The 27,461-nt window shown below is 53.6% G+C and overlaps 1 protein-coding gene across 3 annotated transcripts in view; it reads right to left on the reverse strand.

Moving 5' to 3' along the window:
- Positions 1–27,461, reverse strand: part of LOC116955290 (pre-B-cell leukemia transcription factor 1-like) — a 96,031-nt gene that overhangs the window by 24,301 nt on the left and 44,269 nt on the right. For all 3 annotated transcript variants that reach the window (XM_032976267.2, XM_032976266.2, XM_032976268.2), the window contains exons 4-7: positions 8,477–8,760; positions 5,183–5,373; positions 3,663–3,798; positions 2,118–2,280 (exon numbers count right to left, since the gene is read on the reverse strand). In XM_032976267.2, coding sequence (XP_032832158.2) covers positions 2,118–2,280; positions 3,663–3,798; positions 5,183–5,373; positions 8,477–8,760 — 774 coding nt within the window. The remainder of the gene's footprint in view (positions 1–2,117; positions 2,281–3,662; positions 3,799–5,182; positions 5,374–8,476; positions 8,761–27,461) is intronic.

The raw sequence follows: 27,461 nt of genomic DNA on the forward strand, positions 1-27,461 counted from the left end.
CACCTCCTCTGTCAGCCAGGGTGTCTGGGCAGGTCTGGACCGCGTACCCAAAGCAGCCATTTCAGCTGCATGAGTCACAGTCCTAAACCTCGCCCATTTACCCTCGACATCAGGAGGAGTGGGGGACGATGCCAACCTCAGCCGCAAGCGATGATTAAATTCTCGCTTGCAACTTCCATCAGCTAGCTGAGACCAGGTCACCTTAAGTTGGAATGGGGTCCTGGGTGTACACCCACCACCGGAGTGGAAGAATTGCAGGCGCATCTTACAGATGACAAGTCGATGATTAGAGGGCAGATCAGCTCCACGGTAGGTCCTGGTGTCAAGGACATGGGCTCGCATCCGCTGTAGTCCAGCAGATGTTCCTGCTTGGACCCGGCATGCATCCATGATGTTGTGTGGATGCGCCGATGCCGGAACAGCGTGCTGGTAATTATAAGCCCATGGGCTGCACACAAATCTAGCAGTCTACTACCGTTGTCATTGAGCTGATCTGGCCCATGCCTTCCAATCACTCCAGACCAGGTGCGAGCATCATGACCAACTCGGGCATTGAAGTCACCCAACAAAATGACTCTATCTCGAGGGGCCACTTTAGCCAGCACCTGTGACAGAAGAAAATACAAGGCATCTGACTCATCGGCCTTGCCTGCATCCCTCCACGGATATTCGTCTTCGGTGGGGGAATAAGTAACCACGACCACCACTCCTCACCTCCGGTTGATGGGAAGGCGAGTCCAAAGTAGCCTGGGGCTTACAGCTTCCCACACCTCACTGCCATGCTCCAACACCCCCTTCATTCTTTTGTTCAGAAGAAGAGCACCTCCCTGTTGTTTGGCAGTCTCCTGCCCTAAGAAGAGGCCTGTCCACCCCTCATGGTGGCATGAGCCAGAGCCTAAATGCCACAGAGATCCAGTCAGTACCGGTCCAGCTCCCGATAGAGGAGTGGCAGCCTCTCCTCCACAGTGAGCGTTCGAACATTCTACGTGGCCATCCGTAGTGGCTTTTTGTTGTTTCTGGAGGAGCCCCGAGGGTGACGATTCAATCTCCTGGCTCCGCCAAATGGGGTTTGGCCAGGAGACATCATAGACGCCTGTCCCCCCGGGGCCTCCGGCACAAGTTTGTTAATAAAAATTTTCTTTCGTGGTTTAGTGGTAATTGATTGAAGGTGGAGGGGTTACCAGCCCCTCGCACCCGTCCAGAGCTCCTATTTAGCCGCTGTGGTGGTCACAGAAGCCATGAGGCGAAAGGCCAATCGGAATTGGCCCTCCCCCCCCCCCCCCCTCAGCACTGTCCACGACAGCGTTGCCTGTCCGGCACCCTACACCTACACACACACACACAAACACACTGACACACACACGCACGCACGCCCCCCTCTAACAGAAGAATCACGCTTTTTTTCTCTTTTTGTAACCAAATTGACCAAACGGTGCGCACTTGCAGGGATGTCACGATACCACGTGCTGGGACACCGACATCTCAATCAGCCCCGTGGTGGCGATGCTTCGTGGTGGCGGCCGTGGTGGCGGCGTTGGTGCAGCGGTCAGCGCTAACGCCACGCTACGAACCTGGCGGCACGGGTTCGATTTTCCCGCTCACGGCCAACAGCACGTGACGATTATAAGAAACCGGTCCCGGGCCTCCCCTGGGATCGACTCAGCCGCGAATGAGTAACCCGGCGCTGCGCTTAAAAAACATCGCCGCCGTACGGAGACAAAGGCGGCCGAGCGTGGCGCTCGCCAGCCACTCCCTCGTGTGCCGTTCCGGTGCCTTCCGTCGGTGCTGCCACTCGCTACTGACAGCACTTGGCCCCAGCAGTCTGTTCAGGCTTCGTGGCGGATCTCTGCCTTTGGCGTTCGGTTGGCCGAAGTTGGCGTGACGGGCGATGTGGCTGGGCTGCCGTGCTGGTGACGGTTGCGGTGGTGACGGTTGCTGCGGTGACGGTTGCTGCGGCGACGGTTGCGGTGGATGCGGTCGTGGTGATTGTGGTGGTGGTGGCGGTGGTGGTGACGGTTGCGGCGGGTTGCGGAGTTTACCGGCCGACGCGGCGGGGCTGCCGTGCCGGCGATGTTTGCGATGGTGATCGTGGTTGTGATGGTGACGGCCGCGTTTACCGGCCGACGTGGGCGTGGTGGGCGACGTGGCGGGGCTGCCGTGCTGCCCGGCGGCGCTGGTGGCCGACACGGCCGTCTTGGCCGCGTACAGGTTGGCCTCCTCCTGGAACTTGCCGATGTTCTTCTTGTACCGGATCCGCTTGTTGCCGAACCAGTTGGACACCTGCACGCACAGTGACGGCCGTAGCCACGGTGACCGCCGTAACCACGGTGACCACCGTAACCACGGTAACCATCGTACCCACGGTGACCGCCGTAACCACGGAGACCACCGTGACCACCAAACCCACGGTGACCACCGCAACCACGGAGACCACCGTGACCACCAAACCCACGGTGACCACCGTAGCCACGGTGACCACCGTAGCCACGGTGACCAACGTAACCACGGTGACCACCGTAGCCACGGTAACCACCAAACCCACGGTGACCACCATAACCACGGTGACCACCGTAGCCACGGTGACCAATGTAACGACAGTGACCACCGTAGCCACGGTGACCATCGTACCCACGGTGACCATCGTACCCACGGTGACCACCGTAACCATGGTGACCACCGTAACCACGGTGACCATCGTACCCACGGTGAAGACTGTAACCACAGTGACCACCGTGCCCTAGCGAGGGAGAAATCTGCATCGCTGTGTCACAGGCCTGGAGAGAGCCACCACCACTACCGTCACCACCACCACCACCACCAATATCACCACCACCACCACCAATATCACCACCACCACCACCAACGCAACCACCACAGCCATCCAGGGGGGATGCGGTGGTGGTGGCGGTAGAGAAACAGTCGCTCTCGGAGCCTGCACGTTATCGTCGTCGTCGTCATCGTCGTTGTCATTATCGTCGTTATTGTTATCATCGTCGTCATCATCATCGTCGTCGTCATCATCCTCATCGTCATCATCGTCGTCATCATTGTCGTGATCATCGTTGTTATCGTCGTTATCATCATCGTCATCATCGTCATCCTCATCGTCATCATCATCGTCATCAATGTCGTCATCATCGTTGTTATCGTGGTTATCATCATCATCGTCATCATCATCATCATCGTCATCATCATCGTCGTTATCGTCATCATCATCCTCATCATCGGTATCACCATCGTCGTCATCTTCATCCTCATCGTCATCATCGTCGTCGTCATTGTCGTCATCACCGTTGTTATCGTCGTTATCATCATCATCGTCATCGCCATCATTGTCGTCATCATCGTTGTTATCGTCGTTATCATCATCGTCATCATCATCCTCATCATCATCCTCATCGTCATCATCATCATCATCGTTGTTATCCTCATCATCATCCTCATCATCGTCATCATCATCCGCATCGTCATCATCATCATCATCGTCGTTATCGTCATCATCATCATCATCGTCGTTATCGTTATCATCATCATCCTCATCATCGGCATCACCATCGTCGTCATCGTCGTCGTCATCATCGCCGTCGTCATCATCGCCGTAGTCGCGCTATCATCGGTGGTGGTGGTAGCGGCGGCAGCGGCGACGGTAGCCGCCTCCACACCTGCGACACAGTGATACAGCATTTCTTGGCCAACTCCTCCTTGGCCTCCTCGCTGGGGTAGGGGTTGCTGAGGTGTGAGTAGAAGTACTCGTTCAGGATCTCCGTCGCCTGCTTGCTGAAGTTGCGCCGCTTTCTCCTGCGGTGTCGCGCCCACACGGGGAGAGGAGATGGGGAGAGGAGATGGGGAGAGGTGGGGAGGAGATGGGGAGAGGAGATGGGGAGAGGTGGGGAGGAGATGGGGAGAGGAGATGGGGAGAGATGGAGAGGAGATATGGAGAGGAAGGGGAGAGATGGAGAGGAGATGGGGAGAGGAGATGGGGAGAGGTGGGGAGGAGATGGGGAGAGGAGATGGGGAGAGATGGAGAGGAGATATGGAGAGGAGATGGGGAGAGATGGAGAGGAGATGGGGAGATGGAGGGGAGAGATGGAGAGGAGATGGGGAGAGGGAGAGATGGAGAGGAGATGGGGAGAGGGAGGGGAGAGATGGAGAGGAGATGGGGAGAGGGAGGGGAGAGATAGAGAGGAGATGGGGAGAGATGGAGAGGAGATGGGGAGAGGAGATGGGGAGAGGGAGGGGAGAGATGGAGAGGAGATGGGGAGAGGGAGGGGAGAGATGGAGGGGAGAGATGGGGAGAGGGAGGGGAGAGATGGAGGGGAGAGATAAACAGGAGATGGGGAGAGGAGATGGGGAGAGGGAGGGGAGAGATGGGAAGAGGAGATGGGGAGAGGAGATGGGGAGAGCCGTGGTGAGCAGGGGTGACCATGCTGCGTCACTCGGCACCTCTCACACGATCAGTGCCGGAGTCTTCAATCATCTCCTACCCACCTCTCTGGGGTGAACACAATCATCTCCTCCTACCTGGCTCCGATACCCCCCCCCCCACGTACTCCCCCTCCCCACGTACCCCTCACGTACCCCCCCCACGTACCCCCCCACGTACCCCTCACGTACCCCTCCAAGTACCCCCCCACGTACCCCCCCACGTACCCCCCCACGTACCCCTCACGTACCCCCCCCCGCACGTACCCCCCCAAGTACCTCCCCCGCACGTACCCCCCCTCCACGTAACCACCCCACCACCCTCACCCCCCCCCCACGTACTCCCCCTCCCCACGTACCCCTCACGTACCCCCCCCCACGTACCCCCCCACGTACCCCCCCACGTACCCCTCCAAGTACCCCTCCACGTACCCCCCCACGTACCCCTCACGTACCCCCCCCTGCACGTACCCCCCCACGTACCCCCCCGCACGTACCCCCCCCCCACGTACCCTCCCACCCCCCACGTACCCCCCCACGTACCCCCCCGACGTCCCCCCCCCCGCACGTACCCCCCCCCCCACGTACCCTCCCACCCCCTACGTACCCCTCACGTAACCCCTCCCACGTAACCGCCTCACCACCCGCACCCCCCCGTACCCCCCCCCCCCACACGTACCCCCCACCCCCACGTACCCTCCCACCCCCCACGTACCCCCCACGTACCCCCCCCCCCCCAACCCCCCGCACCGCGTCTCACCGCGCGTCGAGGAACCGCGAGCGCAGGATCATGACGGCCTCGCACGTGCTCTGCTTGAGCTGCATCTGGATGGAGCTGAACTTGCGGTGGATGATGCCCACCATGCGCTCGATCTCCTTGGGCGAGATGGGCCGCGTGCGGCTCTGCTCCCGCAGCAGGTTCATCACGTGGGTCGTGAACTCGTTGCACGCCTGCCGCCCGCAAGCACACAAAGGCGAAGGTTCAGCGCCGCCGGGTAGCCTTCAGAGAGCGTCGGGGCAAGTGCTGCTGGCGAGCGGCAAACGGCGAAGGCCGGCGCGGGGGCGGGGGCGGGGGGGGTGTGGGTGGCCAACACCGCTCCCGGCCGCCTTTGTCTCCCTAGTGGGTAATGTTTTTTTAAATTTTGTTTAAAGCTTTCGTGACTGCAGGGATTCATATTCTTGGTTCTTTCGGTAAAGTCACCGCGTAGAAGGGTAAACAATAAAATAATAAAAATATAAAACAATAAAATTCTCACGAGGTTTCGACTGCAACACCTGATGATGATTGCTTGTGTAGCAGTCGAAACGTCGTGAGAATTGTATTGTTTTATATTTTTATTATTTTATTGTTTCCCTTCTACGTGACTTCGCTGAAAGAACCATGAATACAAGAGGTTCATATTCTCGGTTCTTTCGGTAAATCCACCACGTAGAAGGGAAACAATAAAATAATAAAAATATATAAAACAATAAAATCCTCACGACGTTTCGACTGCAACGCAAGCAATCATCATCAGGTGTGAAAACCACAACAAGGAAATTTTAACCACCCGTGGGTACTCAACTGAGGCCGAGTCGACCTAGGGGAGGCCCAGGACCGGTTCAGATAATCCTCACGTGGTGTTGGTGGTGGCCGTGAGCGGGAATCGAACTCGGGTCGCCGGGTTCGTAGCACGGCGTAGCGCTAACCGCTGCATTATCGTCGTTATCGTCGTCGTGAGCATCGTTAACGTCGTCATTGTCATCGTCACTATCATCGTTGTCATCATCGTTGTCGTCATCGTTGTCGTCAACGTCGCTAGCGTCGTCATCGTTATCATCGTCGTCACCGTTATCGTCGTGGTGAGCATCGTTAACGTCGTCATTGTCATCGTCGTCAGCGTCGTCATCGTTATCATCGTCGTCACCGTTATTGTCGTCGTGAGCATCGTTAACGTCGTCATTGTCATCGTCGCTATCATCGTTGTCGTCATCGTTGTCGTCATCGTTGTCGTCAACGTCGCTAGCGTCGTCATCGTTATCATTGTCGTCACCGTTATCGTCGTCGTGAGCATCGTTAACATCGTCATTGTTATCGTCGTTATCGTCATTATCGTTGTCATTGTTGTCGTCAACGTCGCTAGCGTCGTCATCGTTATCATCGTCGTCACCGTTATTGTCGTCGTGAGCATCGTTAATGCCGTCATTGTCATCGTCGCTAACGTCGCTATCGTCATCCTTGTCATCAACGTCGCTAGCGTCGTCATCGTTATCATTGTCGTCACCATTATCGTCGTCGTGAGCATCGTTAACGTCGTCATTGTCATCGTCACTATCGTCGTTATCGTCATCATCGTTGTCGTCAACGTCGCTAGCGTCGTCATCGTTATCATCGTCGTCACCGTTATTGTCGTCGTGAGCATCGTTAATGCCGTCATTGTCATCGTCGCTAACGTCGTTATCGTCGTCATCGTTGTCGTCATCGTTGTCGTCAACGTCGCTAGCGTCATCATCGTTATCATCGTCGTCACCGTTATCGTCGTCGTGAGCATCGTTAATGTCATCATTGTTATCGTTGTTGACGTCGTTATCGTCGTCATCGTTGTGGTCAACGTCACTAGCGTCGTCATCATTATCATCGTCGTCACCGTTATCGTCGTCGTGAGTATCGTTAACGTCGTCATTGTTATCATCGCTATCGTTGTTATCATCGTCGTCATCGTTGTCGTCAACGTCGCTAGCGTCGTCATCGTTATCATCGTCGTCACCGTTATCATCGTCGTGAGCATCGTTAACACCGTCATTGTCATCGTCACTATCATCGTTATCGTCATCGTCGTCGTTGTCGTCAACGTCGCTAGCGTCGTCATCATTATCATCGTCGTCACCGTTATTGTCGTCGTGAGCATCGTTAACGCCATCATTGTTATCGTTGTTGACGTCATCAGCATCGCTATCGTCGTCGTCATCGTCACCGTCGTCAGCGTCGTCATCGTTACCATCGTCGTAAGCGTCGTTCACGTCGTCATTGTCATCGTCGCTAACGTCGCTAACGTCGCTATCGTCATCGTCGCGAATCGTCACCATCGCTAGCATCGTCATCAATAACATGGTCATCATTAACGTCGTCATCGTCGCTGCAGTTGTCGTCGTCGTAAGCATCGCTGACGTCATCGCAGTGGTTGTCATTGTCGTCATCGCCAGCATCGTCACCGCTATGATCGTCGTCACCGTTAGCGTCGTTAGCATCGTAATCGTTGTTCACCTCGTCATTGTCGTCATCGTCATCATCGACATTATCGTAATCATCACCGTCATCATCGTTACCGTCATCGTCATTGCAGTCGTCGTTATCGTCCATGTCGTCTCGCTCGTGACTGCACTTCTCTCGCTCCGTCATCACCACCTAGCTGGTGGTGGTGGTGATGGCGGCGGTGGTGATTGTGGTTGTGGTAGCGGTGCCGGTGGTGGCTATGGTGACGGCGGCGGTGGTGGCTATGGTGACGGCGGTGATGGTGGCTATGGTGATGGCGGTGATGGCGGTGGTGGTTGCGATAGCGGTGCCGGTAGCTATGGTGGTAATGGTGGTGGCGTTGGTAGCGGCGATTGTGATAGCCGTGCCGGTGGTGGCGATGGTGGTGACAGTCGCGGTGGTGGTAGCGGTGGCGATGGTGGCAATGGTGGTGACCGTGGCGGTGGTGGTAGTGGCAGTGGTCATTGCGACAGCGGTGCCAGGTGGTGGCGACGACTGTAGTGGTGGTGGCAGTGGTGACGACGGTAGCGGTGGCGGTAGCGGTGGCGACAGTGGTAGCGGTGGTGGCAGTGGTGACGACGGTAGCGGTGGCGGTGGTGGTAGCGGTGGCGGTGACGATGGTAGCGGTGGTGGTGGTGGCGAGGACGGTAGTGGTGGCGGTAGCGGTGGCAGTGGTGGCGACAACGGTAGCGGTGGTGGTGGTGGTGGCGACGATGGTAGCGGTGGCGGTAGCGGTGGCGGTAGTGACAGTAGCGGTGGCGGTGGTGGCGACGACGGTAGCGGTGAGTAACGCTGCCGTCGGGCGGGGCCGGGCAGGACCACCTGCTCGTATTTCTCGAGCTCCGTGTGGTAGATCTGGCGGATCTGCGCCAGCTTGGCACGGTAGTCCGAGTGCTCGATGGAGTTGTCGGCGTTCGGGCCGCCGCCCCCGCCTCCTCCTCCTCCTCCGCCGCCGCCGACCGCGGCGGCAGCGGCGGCCGCGGCGGCCGCCGCTGAGCCGCCCCCCTTCTCGGGGCCGGCCACCCCCTCGGCCAGCAGCATGTTGTCCAGACGCATGAGCTGCGGATCCGGGGGCTCCTCCTCCTGGGCCCCCCGGATGCTAAGCACTGTGGGGGGCAGGGGGGGGGGGAGTTTGGGGCGGGGGGCACAAAGCGGTCCAACGATGATTTCTCTCAGCTCCCACTGCCCTGGACTCCATCCCAATGCATCTCCTCCATCCCTGGACTCTATCCCAATGCATCTCCTCCATCCCTGGACTCCATCCCGATGCATCTCCTCCATCCCTGGACTCCATCCCAATGCATCTCCTCCATCCATGGACTCCATCCCAATGCATCTCCTCCATCCCTGGACTCCATCCCAATGCATCTCCTCCATCCCTGGACTCCATCCCGATGCATCTCCTCCATCCCTGGACTCCATCCCGATGCATCTCCTCCATCCCTGGACTCCATCCCAATGCATCTCCTCCATCCCTGGACTCCATCCCAATGCATCTCCTCCATCCCTGGACTCCATCCCGATGCATCTCCTCCATCCCTGTGCTCCATCACAATGCATCCCCTCCATCCCTGGACTCCATCCCAATGTATCTCCTCCATCCCTGGACTCTATCCCAATGCATCCCCTCCATCCCTGGACTCCATCCCAATGCATCTCCTCCATCCCTGGACTCTATCCCAATGCATCCCCTCCATCCCTGGACTCCATCCCAATGCTTCTCCTCCATCACTGGACTCCATCACAATGCATCCCCTCCATCCATGGACTCCATCCCAATGCATCCCCTCCATCCCTGGACTCTATCCCAATGCATCTCCTCCATCCCTGGACTCTATCCCAATGCATCTCCTCCATCCCTGGACTCCATCCCGATGCATCTCCTCCATCCCTGGACTCCATCCCAATGTATCTCCTCCATCCCTGGACTCCATCCCAATGCATCTCCTCCATCCCTGGACTCCATCCCAATGCTTCTCCTCCATCCCTGGACTCCATCCCAATGCATCTCCTCCATCCCTGGACTCCATCCCAATGCATCTCCTCCATCCCTGGACTCCATCCCAATGCATCTCCTCCATCCCAGGACTCCATCCCGATGCATCTCCTCCATCCCTGGACTCCATCCCAATGCATCTCCTCCATCCCTGGACTCCATCCCGATGCATCTCCTCCATCCCTGGACTCCATCCCGATGCATCTCCTCCATCCCTGGACTCCATCCCAATGCATCTCCTCCATCCCTGGACTCCATCCCAATGCATCTCCTCCATCCCTGGACTCCATCCCGATGCATCTCCTCCATCCCTGTGCTCCATCACAATGCATCCCCTCCATCCCTGGACTCCATCCCAATGTATCTCCTCCATCCCTGGACTCTATCCCAATGCATCCCCTCCATCCCTGGACTCCATCCCAATGCTTCTCCTCCATCACTGGACTCCATCACAATGCATCCCCTCCATCCATGGACTCCATCCCAATGCATCCCCTCCATCCCTGGACTCTATCCCAATGCATCTCCTCCATCCCTGGACTCTATCCCAATGCATCTCCTCCATCCCTGGACTCCATCCCGATGCATCTCCTTCATCCCTGGACTCCATCCCAATGTATCTCCTCCATCCCTGGACTCCATCCCAATGCATCTCCTCCATCCCTGGACTCCATCCCAATGCTTCTCCTCCATCCCTGGACTCCATCCCAATGCATCTCCTCCATCCCTGGACTCCATCCCAATGCATCTCCTCCATCCCTGGACTCCATCCCAATGCATCTCCTCCATCCCAGGACTCCATCCCGATGCATCTCCTCCATCCCTGGACTCCATCCCAATGCATCTCCTCCATCCCTGGACTCCATCCCGATGCATCTCCTCCATCCCTGGACTCCATCCCAATGCATCTCCTACATCCCTGGACTCCATCCCAATGCTTCTCCTCCATCCCTGGACTCCATCCCAATGCATCTCCTCCATCCCTGGACTCCATCCCGATGCATCTCCTCCATCCCTGGACTCCATCCCAATGCATCTCCTCCATCCCTGGACTCCATCCCAATGCATCTCCTCCATCCCTGGACTCCATCCCAATGCATCTCCTCCATCCCTGGACTCCATCCCGATGCATCTCCTCCATCCCTGGACTCCATCCCGATGCATCTCCTCCATCCCTGGACTCCATCCCAATGCATCTCCTCCATCCCTGGACTCCATCCCAATGCATCTCCTCCATCCCTGGACTCCATCCCGATGCATCTCCTCCATCTCTGTGCTCCATCACAATGCATCCCCTCCATCCCTGGACTCCATCCCAATGTATCTCCTCCATCCCTGGACTCTATCCCAATGCATCCCCTCCATCCCTGGACTCCATCCCAATGCATCTCCTCCATCCCTGGACTCTATCCCAATGCATCCCCTCCATCCCTGGACTCCATCCCAATGCTTCTCCTCCATCACTGGACTCCATCACAATGCATCCCCTCCATCCATGGACTCCATCCCAATGCATCCCCTCCATCCCTGGACTCTATCCCAATGCATCTCCTCCATCCCTAGACTCTATCCCAATGCATCTCCTCCATCCCTGGACTCCATCCCGATGCATCTCCTCCATCCCTGGACTCCATCCCAATGTATCTCCTCCATCCCTGGACTCCATCCCAATGCATCTCCTCCATCCCTGGACTCCATCCCAATGCATCTCCTCCATCCCTGGACTCCATCCCAATGCATCTCCTCCATCCCAGGACTCCATCCCGATGCATCTCCTCCATCCCTGGACTCCATCCCAATGCATCTCCTCCATCCCTGGACTCCATCCCGATGCATCTCCTCCATCCCTGGACTCCATCCCGATGCATCTCCTCCATCCCTGGACTCCATCCCAATGCATCTCCTCCATCCCTGGACTCCATCCCAATGCATCTCCTCCATCCCTGGACTCCATCCCGATGCATCTCCTCCATCCCTGTGCTCCATCACAATGCATCCCCTCCATCCCTGGACTCCATCCCAATGTATCTCCTCCATCCCTGGACTCTATCCCAATGCATCCCCTCCATCCCTGGACTCCATCCCAATGCTTCTCCTCCATCACTGGACTCCATCACAATGCATCCCCTCCATCCATGGACTCCATCCCAATGCATCTCCTCCATCCCTGGACTCTATCCCAATGCATCTCCTCCATCCCTGGACTCCATCCCGATGCATCTCCTCCATCCCTGGACTCCATCCCAATGTATCTCCTCCATCCCTGGACTCCATCCCAATGCATCTCCTCCATCCCTGGACTCCATCCCAATGCTTCTCCTCCATCCCTGGACTCCATCCCAATGCATCTCCTCCATCCCTGGACTCCATCCCAATGCATCTCCTCCATCCCTGGACTCCATCCCAATGCATCTCCTCCATCCCAGGACTCCATCCCGATGCATCTCCTCCATCCCTGGACTCCATCCCAATGCATCTCCTCCATCCCTGGACTCCATCCCGATGCATCTCCTCCATCCCTGGACTCCATCCCGATGCATATCCTCCATCCCTGGACTCCATCCCAATGCTTCTCCTCCATCCCTGGACTCCATCCCAATGCATCTCCTCCATCCCTGGACTCCATCCCAATGCATCTCCTCCATCCCTGGACTCCATCCCAATGCATCTCCTCCATCCCAGGACTCCATCCCGATGCATCTCCTCCATCCCTGGACTCCATCCCAATGCATCTCCTCCATCCCTGGACTCCATCCCGATGCATCTCCTCCATCCCTGGACTCCATCCCGATGCATCTCCTCCATCCCTGGACTCCATCCCAATGCTTCTCCTCCATCCCTGGACTCCATCCCAATGCATCTCCTCCATCCCTGGACTCCATCCCAATGCATCTCCTCCATCCCTGGACTCCATCCCAATGCATCTCCTCCATCCCTGGACTCCATCCCAATGTATCTCCTCCATCCCTGGACTCTATCCCAATGCATCTCCTCCATCCCTGGACTCCATCCCAATGCATCTCCTCCATCCCTGGACTCCATCCAAATGCATCTCCTCCATCCCTGGACTCCATCCCAATGCATCTCCTCCATCGCTGCACTCCATCCCAATGCATCCCCTTCATCCCTGGACTCCATCCCAATGTATCTCCTCCATCCCTGGACTCCATCCCAATGTATCTCCCCCATCCCTGGACTCTATCCCAATGCATCTCCTCCATCCCTAGACTCTATCCCAATGCATCTCCTCCATCCCTGGACTCCATCCCGATGCATCTCCTCCATCCCTGGACTCCATCCCAATGTATCTCCTCCATCCCTGGACTCCATCCCAATGCATCTCCTCCATCCCTGGACTCCATCCCAATGCATCTCCTCCATCCCTGGACTCCATCCCAATGCATCTCCTCCATCCCAGGACTCCATCCCGATGCATCTCCTCCATCCCTGGACTCCATCCCAATGCATCTCCTCCATCCCTGGACTCCATCCCGATGCATCTCCTCCATCCCTGGACTCCATCCCGATGCATCTCCTCCATCCCTGGACTCCATCCCAATGCATCTCCTCCATCCCTGGACTCCATCCCAATGCATCTCCTCCATCCCTGGACTCCATCCCGATGCATCTCCTCCATCCCTGTGCTCCATCACAATGCATCCCCTCCATCCCTGGACTCCATCCCAATGTATCTCCTCCATCCCTGGACTCTATCCCAATGCATCCCCTCCATCCCTGGACTCCATCCCAATGCTTCTCCTCCATCACTGGACTCCATCACAATGCATCCCCTCCATCCATGGACTCCATCCCAATGCATCTCCTCCATCCCTGGACTCTATCCCAATGCATCTCCTCCATCCCTGGACTCCATCCCGATGCATCTCCTCCATCCCTGGACTCCATCCCAATGTATCTCCTCCATCCCTGGACTCCATCCCAATGCATCTCCTCCATCCCTGGACTCCATCCCAATGCTTCTCCTCCATCCCTGGACTCCATCCCAATGCATCTCCTCCATCCCTGGACTCCATCCCAATGCATCTCCTCCATCCCTGGACTCCATCCCAATGCATCTCCTCCATCCCAGGACTCCATCCCGATGCATCTCCTCCATCCCTGGACTCCATCCCAATGCATCTCCTCCATCCCTGGACTCCATCCCGATGCATCTCCTCCATCCCTGGACTCCATCCCGATGCATATCCTCCATCCCTGGACTCCATCCCAATGCTTCTCCTCCATCCCTGGACTCCATCCCAATGCATCTCCTCCATCCCTGGACTCCATCCCAATGCATCTCCTCCATCCCTGGACTCCATCCCAATGCATCTCCTCCATCCCAGGACCCCATCCCGATGCATCTCCTCCATCCCTGGACTCCATCCCAATGCATCTCCTCCATCCCTGGACTCCATCCCGATGCATCTCCTCCATCCCTGGACTCCATCCCGATGCATCTCCTCCATCCCTGGACTCCATCCCAATGCTTCTCCTCCATCCCTGGACTCCATCCCAATGCATCTCCTCCATCCCTGGACTCCATCCCAATGCATCTCCTCCATCCCTGGACTCCATCCCAATGCATCTCCTCCATCCCTGGACTCCATCCCAATGTATCTCCTCCATCCCTGGACTCTATCCCAATGCATCTCCTCCATCCCTGGACTCCATCCCAATGCATCTCCTCCATCCCTGGACTCCATCCAAATGCATCTCCTCCATCCCTGGACTCCATCCCAATGCATCTCCTCCATCGCTGCACTCCATCCCAATGCATCCCCTTCATCCCTGGACTCCATCCCAATGTATCTCCTCCATCCCTGGACTCCATCCCAATGTATCTCCTCCATCCCTGGACTCTATCCCAATGCATCTCCTCCATCCCTGGACTCTATCCCAATGCATCTCCTCCATCCCTGGACTCCATCCCAATGCATCTCCTCCATCCCTGGACTTTATCCCAATGCATCTCCTCCATCCCTGGACTCCATCCCAATGCATCTCCTCCATCCCTGGACTCCATTCCAATGCATCTCCTCCATCCCTGGACTCCATCCCAATGCATCTCCTCCATCCATGGACTCCATCCCAATGCATCTCCTCCATCCCTGGACTCCATCCCAATGCATCTCCTCCATTCCTGGACTTTATCCCAATGCATCTCCTCCATCCCTGGACTCCATCCCAATGCATCTCCTCCATCCCTGGACTCCATCCCAATGCATCCCCTCCATCCCTGGACTCCATCCCAATATATCTCCTCCATCCCTGGACTCTATCCCAATGCATCTCCTCCATCCCTGGACTCTATCCCAATGCATCTCCTCCATCCCTGGACTCCATCCCAATGCATCCCCTCCATCCCTGGACACCATCCCAATGCATCTCCTCCATCCCTGGACTCCATCCCAATGCATCTCCTCCATCCCTGGACTGTATCCCAATGCATCTCCTCCATCTCTGGACTCCATCCCAATGCATCTCCTCCATCCCAGGCCTCCATCCCAATGCATTCCCTCCATCTCTCTATACATTGGGGGCGCCGCGATGGCTAGGAGATGTAAACTACCTCGCCTGGTATGCAGTCCCGAGCAGGGAGGAGGGGGTGACGGTGTAAGGGGTTCGTGTACCGACATCACACTCACTCATTTTCACACGCGCACAGATGCACACGCACACAGATGCACACGCGCACAGATGCACACGCGCATACACACACACGATATGGTACATCCCACGATAACACGCCCCCCTCACAAGCCAGGTGCCAGTTGTTACCATTGTGCCACACAGGGACACCTGCCACTAGGGGTGTCCCTAGGCTAGACCACACAGCAGTAGCAGCGACATCGCCTCCCCTACTGACAGACTAACACACAGAGACAGCTGCCACTAGGGGTGTCCCTAGGCTAGACCACACAGCAGCAGCAGCAACATCGCCTCCCCGACTGACAGACTAACACACAGAGACAGCTGCCACTGGGGGTGCCCCTAGGCTAGACCACACAGCAGCAGCAGCGACATCGCCTCCCCTACTGACAGACTAACACACAGGGACAGCTGCCACTGGGGGTGCCCCAACCACCCCCACGCCTCCAACCCCCCCCCCCCAAGCCTATCCCCCAACCACACCCCCCCACCCGCCCAACCCCATCCCCCCAACCACCCCCACACCCCCCCGCGTTTGTCGCGAAAATACAAAATCCGGTCCGAGCGAATTTGAGTCAGCGGAGATTTAAAAAAACAAACGCGGTGATATTTTAGAATCGCAAACACATCGCGAACATCACAAACACATCACAAACACATCGCGAACATCGCAAACACATCGCGAACATCACAAACACATCACAAACACAGCACAAACATCACAAACACATCGCAAACACATCACAAACACATCACAAACACATCGCAAACACATCGCAAACACATCACAAACACATCGCAAACATCACAAACACATCGCAAACACATCACGAACATCACGAACATCACAAACACATCACAAACACATCGGGAACATCACAAACACATCACAAACACATCGCAAACATCACAAACACATCGCAAACACATCACGGACATCACGAACATCACAAACACATCACAAACACATCGCGAACATCACAAACACATCACAAACACATTGCAAACACATCGCGAACATCACAAACACATCACAAACATCACAAACATCACAAACACATCGCAAACATCACAAACATCACAAACACATCGCAAACATCACAAACACATCACAAACATCACAAACACATCGCAAACATCACAAACACATTGCAAACACATCGCAAACACATCACAAACACATCGCAAACATCACAAACACATCACAAACATCACAAACACATCGCAAACATCACAAACACATTGCAAACACATCGCAAACACATCACAAACACATCACAAACACATCACAAACATCACAAACACATCACAAACACATCACAAACACATCGCAAACACATCGCGAACATCACAAACACATCACAAACACATCGCAAACACATCACAAACACAGTTCTGTTCCTTGACCTGATGAAGGCCACTTGTGTTGTGGCCGAAACGTCGTGATTTTTGTTGTTTTATTTTTTACCTACGTGACTTTACCGAATAGAACCAAAGAGTATGGATCCTTGCAGTCACGAAAGCTTCACATCTAGAATCATTAAGGACCTTAATGATGGTGAGCGGGCCCGGGTAAAACTACGTGGCCGGGAATCGGAGCCATTCCCTGTTCACCTTGGGTGCGATAGGAATGTCCTGTGGCTCCCACATTATTGAACATCAATTTCAACCACTTAGTTTGTGAAGCCTTCGATGGCTGATCGATGCCCGGGTGCGGTCAAGGGATGGCTCCCTATTGGTCAACCACGTTACGTATGCCGATGATTTGGTAATTGCTGCTCATTCAGAGGGGGAGTTGGAGACGCTGCTGCTGAGACTGGAGCTTGCCACTAAGAGGTGGGGCCTTACCATCAGCCCCACCAAAACTAAGCACCTGCCTGGGTATTTTGTACCATACTCTACCCCCACAACTCCCAATTGGTGATGGGGCAGTTGTGGAGAGAGTGGAGAGTTTCCCATACCTGGGCAATGTGCTCATGACCGGCACTGGTTTGACAGCAGAGGTCTCACTCCAAATCAGTCGAGCGGCATTATCTTTTAATCAGTTGCGTAACGCTGTGTGGAAGCTACCTGGTCTGTCGCTCCGCACTAAGCTTCAGGTCTTCTCGGCCACGGCCATTCCCTCCCTTCTCTACGCTTGCGAAGCGTGGACCCCCCTAATAGAACATCTTCGCCGGTTAGAAACATTTAAGGTGGCCTGCCTACGATCCATCTTGGATTTAACCAGGCTGGATTGTGTGAGCTCACAAATCCTTGAAGGATCTGGACAAAGTCCCATCGGTGAGCTCCTCCGGCAGGCAAGGCTGCGTTGGCTGGGTCATGTAGCCCGCATGCCCAGCCACCGCATGCCGAAACAGCTTTTGTTCCGCCGGAGAGAGGGGGCTAAACGGGCGCGGCACGGGCTGGAGAAGAGATGGAGTGATGTGGTGCAGGAGGATGTGGAGCTGAGTGGACTTGCCGATGACTGGTACCAGCGATGTCAAGATCGGCCTCTGTGGAGGAGGCTCGTGAAGGACGCTACTGGGCAGTTGGAGGCAGTCTCTCCAACAACAACATAGGGCGGAGGAGTGACGCTCACAACGAGCGGAGCGCCGGGTGGATAAAGCACAGCAAGTTGGCACAGTAGGGGGCACAGGTGGTGCATCAGCCAGTCATCTCGGTCATCTCAGTCAGTCGACCCGTGGCACCTGGGCCTGTCCCGTGACCTCCTGCCGGCGGGCGTTCGACACTTCACGTGGTCTCAAGGTGCACATAGCCTGGCACAAGCATCGTGGTGACGTCACCGCCACTTAGTGGCGAATGGCGGTTGTTGTTGTACGTATATAAAAAGGCGTCCGGGTGTGGTGCTGGCCACCCACCCCCTCACTTGCCGTGCCGCCCTTCGTAGGTAGTGCTACTCACTAACCAGGGGAATCTTTGTCTTTGTTGGTGATGATGGTAATCATAATGGAGATGATGATGATGGTGGCGATGGTGATGATGTTGGTGATGATGACGATGGTGGCTGTGGTGATGTTGGTGATGTTGATTATGGTGGCGGTGATAATAATGATGGCGGTAATCATGATGTTGTTGGTGTTGATGATGTTGGTGGTGATGTTGGTGGTGGTGGTGGTGATGATGACGATGGTGGTTGTGGTTGTGGCGGTGATGATAATGATGATGATGTTGGTGGTGGTGATGATGTTGGTGGTGATGTTGGTGGTGGTGATGATGACGTTGGTGGTTGTGGTTGTGGCGGTGGTGATGATGTTGGTGTTGGTGATGATGTTGGTGATGATGTTGGTGGTGGTGATGATGACGGTGGTGGTTGTGGTTGTGGCGGTGATGATGATGATGTTGGTGGTGGTGATGATGTTGGTGGTGATGTTGGTGGTGATGTTGGTGGTGGTGATGATGACGTTGGTGGTTGTGGTTGTGGCGGTGATGATGATGATGATGTTGGTGGTGGTGATGATGACGGTGGTGGTTTTGGTTTCGGGGCGGTGACGTTACTTGGCTTGATTTTAAATTCACACCTCCGGCGTTCGTTAAAACGATGCCTGCATTGCCATCAGACGGAGTGCCCCGGGGCTTTCGATGTTCATGGCTAAAACGTGACCTTTAGAGACATCAACAATCACGATGCAGAGTTTACTTCATAACCCCCTGGGGAGAGAGTGGGAGGAGGCGGTGGTGGGGGGGGGGGGGGTAAGGCAAAACACTTCCACGGCCTTGATTCAGAATAAAAAAAAACATCACTATCGTTTTGATTTATTTTCGCGCCGTTGTCTTTGCGTCCGTACAAGAACACTCTTCACTCGCCGAGTCTCAAGAAACGCAATTCTTGTTTTTCTTTTCTAGAGGCCAAACGCTGCGTGGAATTTTCTCCGATCAGGGAAGTCTCTTAGCGGCACCGCACACTTGACACCAGGACGTACGGGAAATACGCATGTTTATGTTGAACTTCTTTCGCACCGTACGTAGCCAACCGTGCTAATCGGGAGGTGCAGTGTTGAGTCTATGGGCAGTGTTGAGTCTATGGGCAGTGTTGAGTCTATGGGCAGTGTTGAGTGTATGGGCAGTGTTGAGTCTATGGGCAGTGTTGAGTCTATGGGCAGTGTTGAGTCTACGGGCAGTGTTGAGTCTATGGTGCAGTGTTGAGTCTATGGGCAGTGTTGAGTCTACGGGCAGTGTTGAGTCTATGGTGCAGTGTTGAGTCTATGGGCAGTGTTGAGTCTACGGGCAGTGTTGAGTCTATGGTGCAGTGTTGAGTCTATGGGCAGTGTTGAGTCTATGGAAAGTGTTGAGTCTATGGGCAGTGTTGAGTCTATGGTGCAGTGTTGAGTCTATGGGCAGTGTTGAGTCTATGGGCAGTGTTGAGTCTACGGGCAGTGTTGAGTCTATGGTGCAGTGTTGAGTCTATGGGCAGTGTTGAGTCTACGGGCAGTGTTGAGTCTATGGTGCAGTGTTGAGTCTATGGGCAGTGTTGAGTCTATGGAAAGTGTTGAGTCTATGGGCAGTGTTGAGTCTATGGTGCAGTGTTGAGTCTATGGGCAGTGTTGAGTCTATGGGCAGTGTTGAGTCTATGGGCAGTGTTGAGTCTATGGGCAATGTTGAATCTATGGGCAGTGTTGAGTCTATGGTGCAGTGTTGAGTCTATGGGCAGTGTTCAGTCTATGGGTAGTGCTGAGTCTATGGGCAGTGTTGAGTCTATGGGCAGTGTTGAGTCTATGGGCAGTGTTGAGTCTATGGGCAGTGTTGAGTCAATGGGCAGTGTTGAGTCTATGGGCAGTGTTGAGTCTATAGGCAGTGTTGAGTCTATAGAAAGTGTTGAGTCTATGGGCAGTGTTGAGTCTATGGCTAATGTTGAGTCTATGGGCAGTGTTGAGTCTATGGGCAGTGTTAAGTCTATGGGCAGTGTTGAGTCTATGGTGCAGTGTTGAGTCTATGGGCAGTGTTGAGTCTATGGGCAATGTTGAATCTATGGGCAGTGTTGAGTCTATGGTGCAGTGTTGAGTCTATGGGCAGTGTTGAGTCTACGGGCAGTGTTGAGTCTATGGTGCAGTGTTGAGTCTATGGGCAGTGTTGAGTCTATGGAAAGTGTTGAGTCTATGGGCAGTGTTGAGTCTATGGTGCAGTGTTGAGTCTATGGGCAGTGTTGAGTCTATGGGCAGTGTTGAGTCTATGGGCAGTGTTGAGTCTATGGGCAATGTTGAATCTATGGGCAGTGTTGAGTCTATGGTGCAGTGTTGAGTCTATGGGCAGTGTTGAGTCTATGGGTAGTGCTGAGTCTATGGGCAGTGTTGAGTCTATGGGCAGTGTTGAGTCTATGGGCAGTGTTGAGTCTATGGGCAGTGTTGAGTCTATGGGCAGTGTTGAGTCTATGGGCAGTGTTGAGTCTATAGGCAGTGTTGAGTCTATAGAAAGTGTTGAGTCTATGGGCAGTGTTGAGTCTATGGCTAATGTTGAGTCTATGGGCAGTGTTGAGTCTATGGGCAGTGTTAAGTCTATGGGCAGTGTTGAGTCTATGGTGCAGTGTTGAGTCTATGGGCAGTGTTGAGTCTATGGGCAATGTTGAATCTATGGGCAGTGTTGAGTCTATGGTGCAGTGTTGAGTCTATGGGCAGTGTTGAGTCTATGGGTTGTGTTGAGTCTATGGGCGGTGTTGAGTCTATGGGCAGTGTTGAGTCTATGGTGCAGTGTTGAGTCTATGGGCAGTGTTGAGTCTATGGGCAGTGTTGAGTCTATGGGCAGTGTTGAGTCTATGGGCAGTGTTGAGTCTATAGGCAGTGTTGAGTCTATAGAAAGTGTTGAGTCTATGGGCAGTGTTGAGTCTATGGCTAATGTTGAGTCTATGGGCAGTGTTGAGTCTATGGGCAGTGTTAAGTCTATGGGCAGTGTTGAGTCTATGGTGCAGTGTTGAGTCTATGGGCAGTGTTGAGTCTATGGGCAATGTTGAATCTATGGGCAGTGTTGAGTCTATGGTGCAGTGTTGAGTCTATGGGCAGTGTTGAGTCTACGGGCAGTGTTGAGTCTATGGTGCAGTGTTGAGTCTATGGGCAGTGTTGAGTCTATGGAAAGTGTTGAGTCTATGGGCAGTGTTGAGTCTATGGTGCAGTGTTGAGTCTATGGGCAGTGTTGAGTCTATGGGCAGTGTTGAGTCTATGGGCAGTGTTGAGTCTATGGGCAATGTTGAATCTATGGGCAGTGTTGAGTCTATGGTGCAGTGTTGAGTCTATGGGCAGTGTTGAGTCTATGGGTAGTGCTGAGTCTATGGGCAGTGTTGAGTCTATGGGCAGTGTTGAGTCTATGGGCAGTGTTGAGTCTATGGGCAGTGTTGAGTCTATGGGCAGTGTTGAGTCTATGGGCAGTGTTGAGTCTATAGGCAGTGTTGAGTCTATAGAAAGTGTTGAGTCTATGGGCAGTGTTGAGTCTATGGCTAATGTTGAGTCTATGGGCAGTGTTGAGTCTATGGGCAGTGTTAAGTCTATGGGCAGTGTTGAGTCTATGGTGCAGTGTTGAGTCTATGGGCAGTGTTGAGTCTATGGGCAATGTTGAATCTATGGGCAGTGTTGAGTCTATGGTGCAGTGTTGAGTCTATGGGCAGTGTTGAGTCTATGGGTTGTGTTGAGTCTATGGGCGGTGTTGAGTCTATGGGTTGTGTTGAGTCTATGGGCGGTGTTGAGTCTATGGGCAGTGTTGAGTCTATGGTGCAGTGTTGAGTCTATGGGCAGTGTTGAGTCTATGGGCAGTGTTGAGTCTATGGGAAGTGTTGAGTCTATGGGTTGTGTTGAGTCTATGGGCGGTGTTGAGTCTATGGGCAGTGTTGAGTCTATGGTGCAGTGTTGAGTCTGTGGGCAGTGTTGAGTCTATGGGCAGTGTTGAGTCTATGGGGCAGTGTTGAGTCTATGGGCAATGTTGAATCTATGGGCAGTGTTGAGTCTATGGTGCAGTGTTGAGTCTATGGGCAGTGTTGAGTCTATGGGTTGTGTTGAGTCTATGGGCGGTGTTGAGTCTATGGGCAGTGTTGAGTCTATGGGTTGTGTTGAGTCTATGGGCAGTGTTGAGTCTATAGGCAGTGTTGAGTCTATAGAAAGTGTTGAGTCTATGGGCAGTGTTGAGTCTATGGCTAATGTTGAGTCTATGGGCAGTGTTGAGTCTATGGGCAGTGTTAAGTCTATGGGCAGTGTTGAGTCTATGGTGCAGTGTTGAGTCTATGGGCAGTGTTGAGTCTATGGGCAATGTTGAATCTATGGGCAGTGTTGAGTCTATGGTGCAGTGTTGAGTCTATGGGCAGTGTTGAGTCTATGGGTTGTGTTGAGTCTATGGGCGGTGTTGAGTCTATGGGCAGTGTTGAGTCTATGGTGCAGTGTTGAGTCTATGGGCAGTGTTGAGTCTATGGGCAGTGTTGAGTCTATGGGCAGTGTTGAGTCTATGGGCAGTGTTGAGTCTATAGGCAGTGTTGAGTCTATAGAAAGTGTTGAGTCTATGGGCAGTGTTGAGTCTATGGCTAATGTTGAGTCTATGGGCAGTGTTGAGTCTATGGGCAGTGTTAAGTCTATGGGCAGTGTTGAGTCTATGGTGCAGTGTTGAGTCTATGGGCAGTGTTGAGTCTATGGGCAATGTTGAATCTATGGGCAGTGTTGAGTCTATGGTGCAGTGTTGAGTCTATGGGCAGTGTTGAGTCTACGGGCAGTGTTGAGTCTATGGTGCAGTGTTGAGTCTATGGGCAGTGTTGAGTCTATGGAAAGTGTTGAGTCTATGGGCAGTGTTGAGTCTATGGTGCAGTGTTGAGTCTATGGGCAGTGTTGAGTCTATGGGCAGTGTTGAGTCTATGGGCAGTGTTGAGTCTATGGGCAATGTTGAATCTATGGGCAGTGTTGAGTCTATGGTGCAGTGTTGAGTCTATGGGCAGTGTTGAGTCTATGGGTAGTGCTGAGTCTATGGGCAGTGTTGAGTCTATGGGCAGTGTTGAGTCTATGGGCAGTGTTGAGTCTATGGGCAGTGTTGAGTCTATGGGCAGTGTTGAGTCTATGGGCAGTGTTGAGTCTATAGGCAGTGTTGAGTCTATAGAAAGTGTTGAGTCTATGGGCAGTGTTGAGTCTATGGCTAATGTTGAGTCTATGGGCAGTGTTGAGTCTATGGGCAGTGTTAAGTCTATGGGCAGTGTTGAGTCTATGGTGCAGTGTTGAGTCTATGGGCAGTGTTGAGTCTATGGGCAATGTTGAATCTATGGGCAGTGTTGAGTCTATGGTGCAGTGTTGAGTCTATGGGCAGTGTTGAGTCTATGGGTTGTGTTGAGTCTATGGGCGGTGTTGAGTCTATGGGTTGTGTTGAGTCTATGGGCGGTGTTGAGTCTATGGGCAGTGTTGAGTCTATGGTGCAGTGTTGAGTCTATGGGCAGTGTTGAGTCTATGGGCAGTGTTGAGTCTATGGGAAGTGTTGAGTCTATGGGTTGTGTTGAGTCTATGGGCGGTGTTGAGTCTATGGGCAGTGTTGAGTCTATGGTGCAGTGTTGAGTCTGTGGGCAGTGTTGAGTCTATGGGCAGTGTTGAGTCTATGGGGCAGTGTTGAGTCTATGGGCAATGTTGAATCTATGGGCAGTGTTGAGTCTATGGTGCAGTGTTGAGTCTATGGGCAGTGTTGAGTCTATGGGTTGTGTTGAGTCTATGGGCGGTGTTGAGTCTATGGGCAGTGTTGAGTCTATGGGTTGTGTTGAGTCTATGGGTAGTGTTGAGTCTATGGGCAGTGTTGAGTCTATGGTGAGTGTTGAGTCTATGGGCAGTGTTGAGTCTAAGGGCAGTATGTTTGAACTTCTTTCACACCGTACGTAGTCAACCGTAATAAATCGGAGGTGATGGGGGGGAGGACAACAAACTAACGACACAACAAGGAGTTCTAAAAGAAATGAGTTTGTCAATTTAGCCGATGATGATTAAAAAGTTTACAGCTGCCTGTGGCTTCCTAATATCGGAAGGGAAGAGCGTTCCAGACGGCCGCAGAAGCGCGTGATGGATGCGGGAAGAAGCACACCCAGCCGACTTAATCTCCCCATTGGCGATGTTTACGCATCACACCAAGTAACTCGTTTTGAGGCTGGGTCGACCTAGGGGAGGCCCAGGACGGGTTCAGATAATCCTAACTACTGTTGGGTGGGTGGGTGGCCAGCACCACGCCCGACCGCCTTTGTCTCTCTAGTGGCGATATTTACACACCGCACCAGGTACTCATTTGAGACTGAGTCGACATAGGGGAGGCCCGGGACCGGGAATCGAACCCGGGTCGCCAGGTTCATAGCGCAGCGCGCTAACCGCTACACTACCGCTCCCCACGTATATATACACACACACACAAAGATCCCCCGTACAGCCCCTACAGACTGCTGGGGCAAGTGCTGTTAGCGAGTAGCACCGCCAGCGAATGTCGGAACGGCAAAAGGAGGGTGTGGGTGGCCAGCATCACGCCCGGCCGCCTTTGTCTCCCCAGTGGCGACGTTTACTAAACACCGCACCAGGTAACAAATTTTGAGGCCGAGCCGACCTAGCGGAGGCCCAGGACCGGTTCAGACACTCGCCACCGGCGTCGTTGGCCGTGAGCGGGAATCGAACTCGGTTCGCCAGGTCGGTGGCGTGTTGGCACGCTAACCGCTGCGCCACCGCTCCCCACCACCACCACCACCACAACTCCCCGAGTCTCCCTCGTGTTGTTCATTATGTGAGCGGATTTCTATGCTGGTGGTTGGGTGGGGGTGGTGGTGGTGTGAGTGGTGGTGGTTTTTGTGGTGGTGGTGGTGGTTGGACTGTGGAATTGTCTGCCTTGTTTGGCAGGCGTCTTCAATGTTTTATGAATCATCGGCTGGTGCTGGGCCGGGCTGGGCCCGGTCGGAGAGAAAAAAAATGAAAATTCCACGTTTCTCGGAATGTTTTTTAGAGGCCCCCTCCTCCCCCCCCGTCACCCCGTGCCTCTCTTCCGCTGCTATGTTGGCGGCTAATTCGTCATTTTTTTTTGTTTGGGGAGATGGGGGGGTGTTGGAATTTTATTATTTTTTTAACTTCATCCCCCCCCCACCCCCCTCTCTCCAATATATAAATATATAAATACACACGGGGTCCTTTTTTGTGTGTGTGTAGAAATAACCAAAAAAATGTTGTTGGGGAATGTTTTTGTGCGCACGATATTTTATTTTATATTTTACACGTGGAAGATTTATTATGTTACAAACATAAAACGCATTGTTTCATTATTTTATAAATATAAATGTATTGTATTATTTTACAGATGTGAAATTTAGTTTCATTATTTAATTTACATGAATAAATTGCTTAATGTAAAATTGCATTGTTTCATATGTCATGAATATGAAATGTATTATTTGTTATTTTATTTTACTAACATGAACTTTATAGCTTCGTTATTTAACATTTCATACAAATAAAATGCATTGTTTTATTAATTAATATTTTATCAATTTAAAATAGCATCGTTTCATCGCCTCACGCCACGTCTTATTTTATACTCTCACGCCGCTCGCGAGACGCGAGCGTTGAGTTGAGGGCAAAACTAAACAAAAATTTAGCAAAATTTAGATTGAAAGATTTCGCGACTGCAGACATTCATATTCTTGGTTCTTTCGGTAAAGTCACCACGTAGAAAGGGAAACAGTAAAACAATAAAAAAATATATACTTATTGTTTTATATTTTTATTATTTCATTGTTTTCCCTTCTACGCGACTTTACCGAAAGAACCAAGATTATAGAAAATTACCGAATTGCAAATCACGGAACCTGAAATCACTGCAGCAAAGCGTCAGTCGCTTAACCGCGTCACCGACCAAACAAAATCCACAGCACCGAAGTGTACACGAAGACCCCCCATATCATATCACAAAAGGCAAAGATCACCCCCCCCCCCGTGTAGCCTCTAACAAGACTGCCGGGGCAAGTGCTGTTAGCGAGTAGCAGCACCTGTGAAGGCCGGCACGGCACCACCAGGGGGGTGGGTGGCCAGCACCCATGCGCGGCCGCCTTAGTCTCCCCCAGTGGCGATGTTTGCTACCACACACCGCACCAGGTACTCGTTTGAGGCCGAGTCGACCTAGGGGAGGCGCCAGGGCCGGTTCAGACAATCGCCAACGGCGTTGGCCGCGAGCGGGGACCGAGCCTCGGTTCGCCGCGTTGGTAGCGGAGCGCGCCGACCGTTGCACCGCCGCTCCTGATGTCACTCGCGCACGTGCACGCGCGCGAGCGACATCGAGGGGAGGCGACTTGAATGGCTCGGTCACGTACGGCAAGGTCTCAGAGCCATCGCCGTCAACCCATCGCGGTTTACTCCGCATTCTTGTGCAGGGAAATTGAGTTTTCAGGCCTATGCGGCGTACATCCGTTTCATATGCGGTCAAGCAACCGAAATATTCGATTTGTTCGTGCGTTCTCTCCTTGTGATGGGACTTTGTTTGGATGAACGTTGAGATTTATAAGGGGCACGGGGTGACCAATAAGGTCTGAATTGGTCAGTGATAAGGCAGGGCATTGATAAGGTGTTGACAGACAGAGGGATTAGACCCACAGAGATACACAGAGACCCACAGAGACACACAGACCCACAGATCCCACAGAAAAATGGATACCGAGTCAACCCATACGGTTTACCGTGCATTCTTGCGAAGGGAAATTGAGTTATCAGGCTCATACGGCGTACAGCCGTTTCACTGCGGGCAAACAGCAAAAAATATTTTCCTGGGACCTCCCTTGATAACATCAAAATATAACAATCGGTTGCACCTTTTCTGGCAGTAAAAAAACAACAACAGTTAAGACGGCAGATGCGTTAGCCCTCGAATCAACGAGTCTGGTATTCTCAGGGGTGAGTCCCAAACAGCCGCACGACTTGACCCTGGAATCGCACTCACTCCACGTTACTGTGACCCCCCCACGTTACACGCTGACACGCAGACCCAATGCGTCAATCCCCGAATCAGTTTTTTTTTTCTCTCCGGGATGAGTCTCTCTAACAGTCACCCTCGAGCGGTCACTCATATCGGACCGGCTCCAACGGGAGTTACCCGTGACCCTCCACGTTACGCACGGACGGACAGATATTGACGCGGATCGAGCAACCGACAGACAGACGAGGAGAGAGAGAGAGACAGAGAGACACAACGAACAGACCAGATGGA

Source organism: Petromyzon marinus, chromosome 59, assembly GCF_048934315.1.
Source record: "Petromyzon marinus isolate PM22_M1 ecotype Great Lakes invasive population chromosome 59, UKy_Petmar_22M1.pri1.0, whole genome shotgun sequence".
Classification (NCBI taxonomy): Eukaryota; Metazoa; Chordata; class Hyperoartia; order Petromyzontiformes; family Petromyzontidae; genus Petromyzon; species Petromyzon marinus.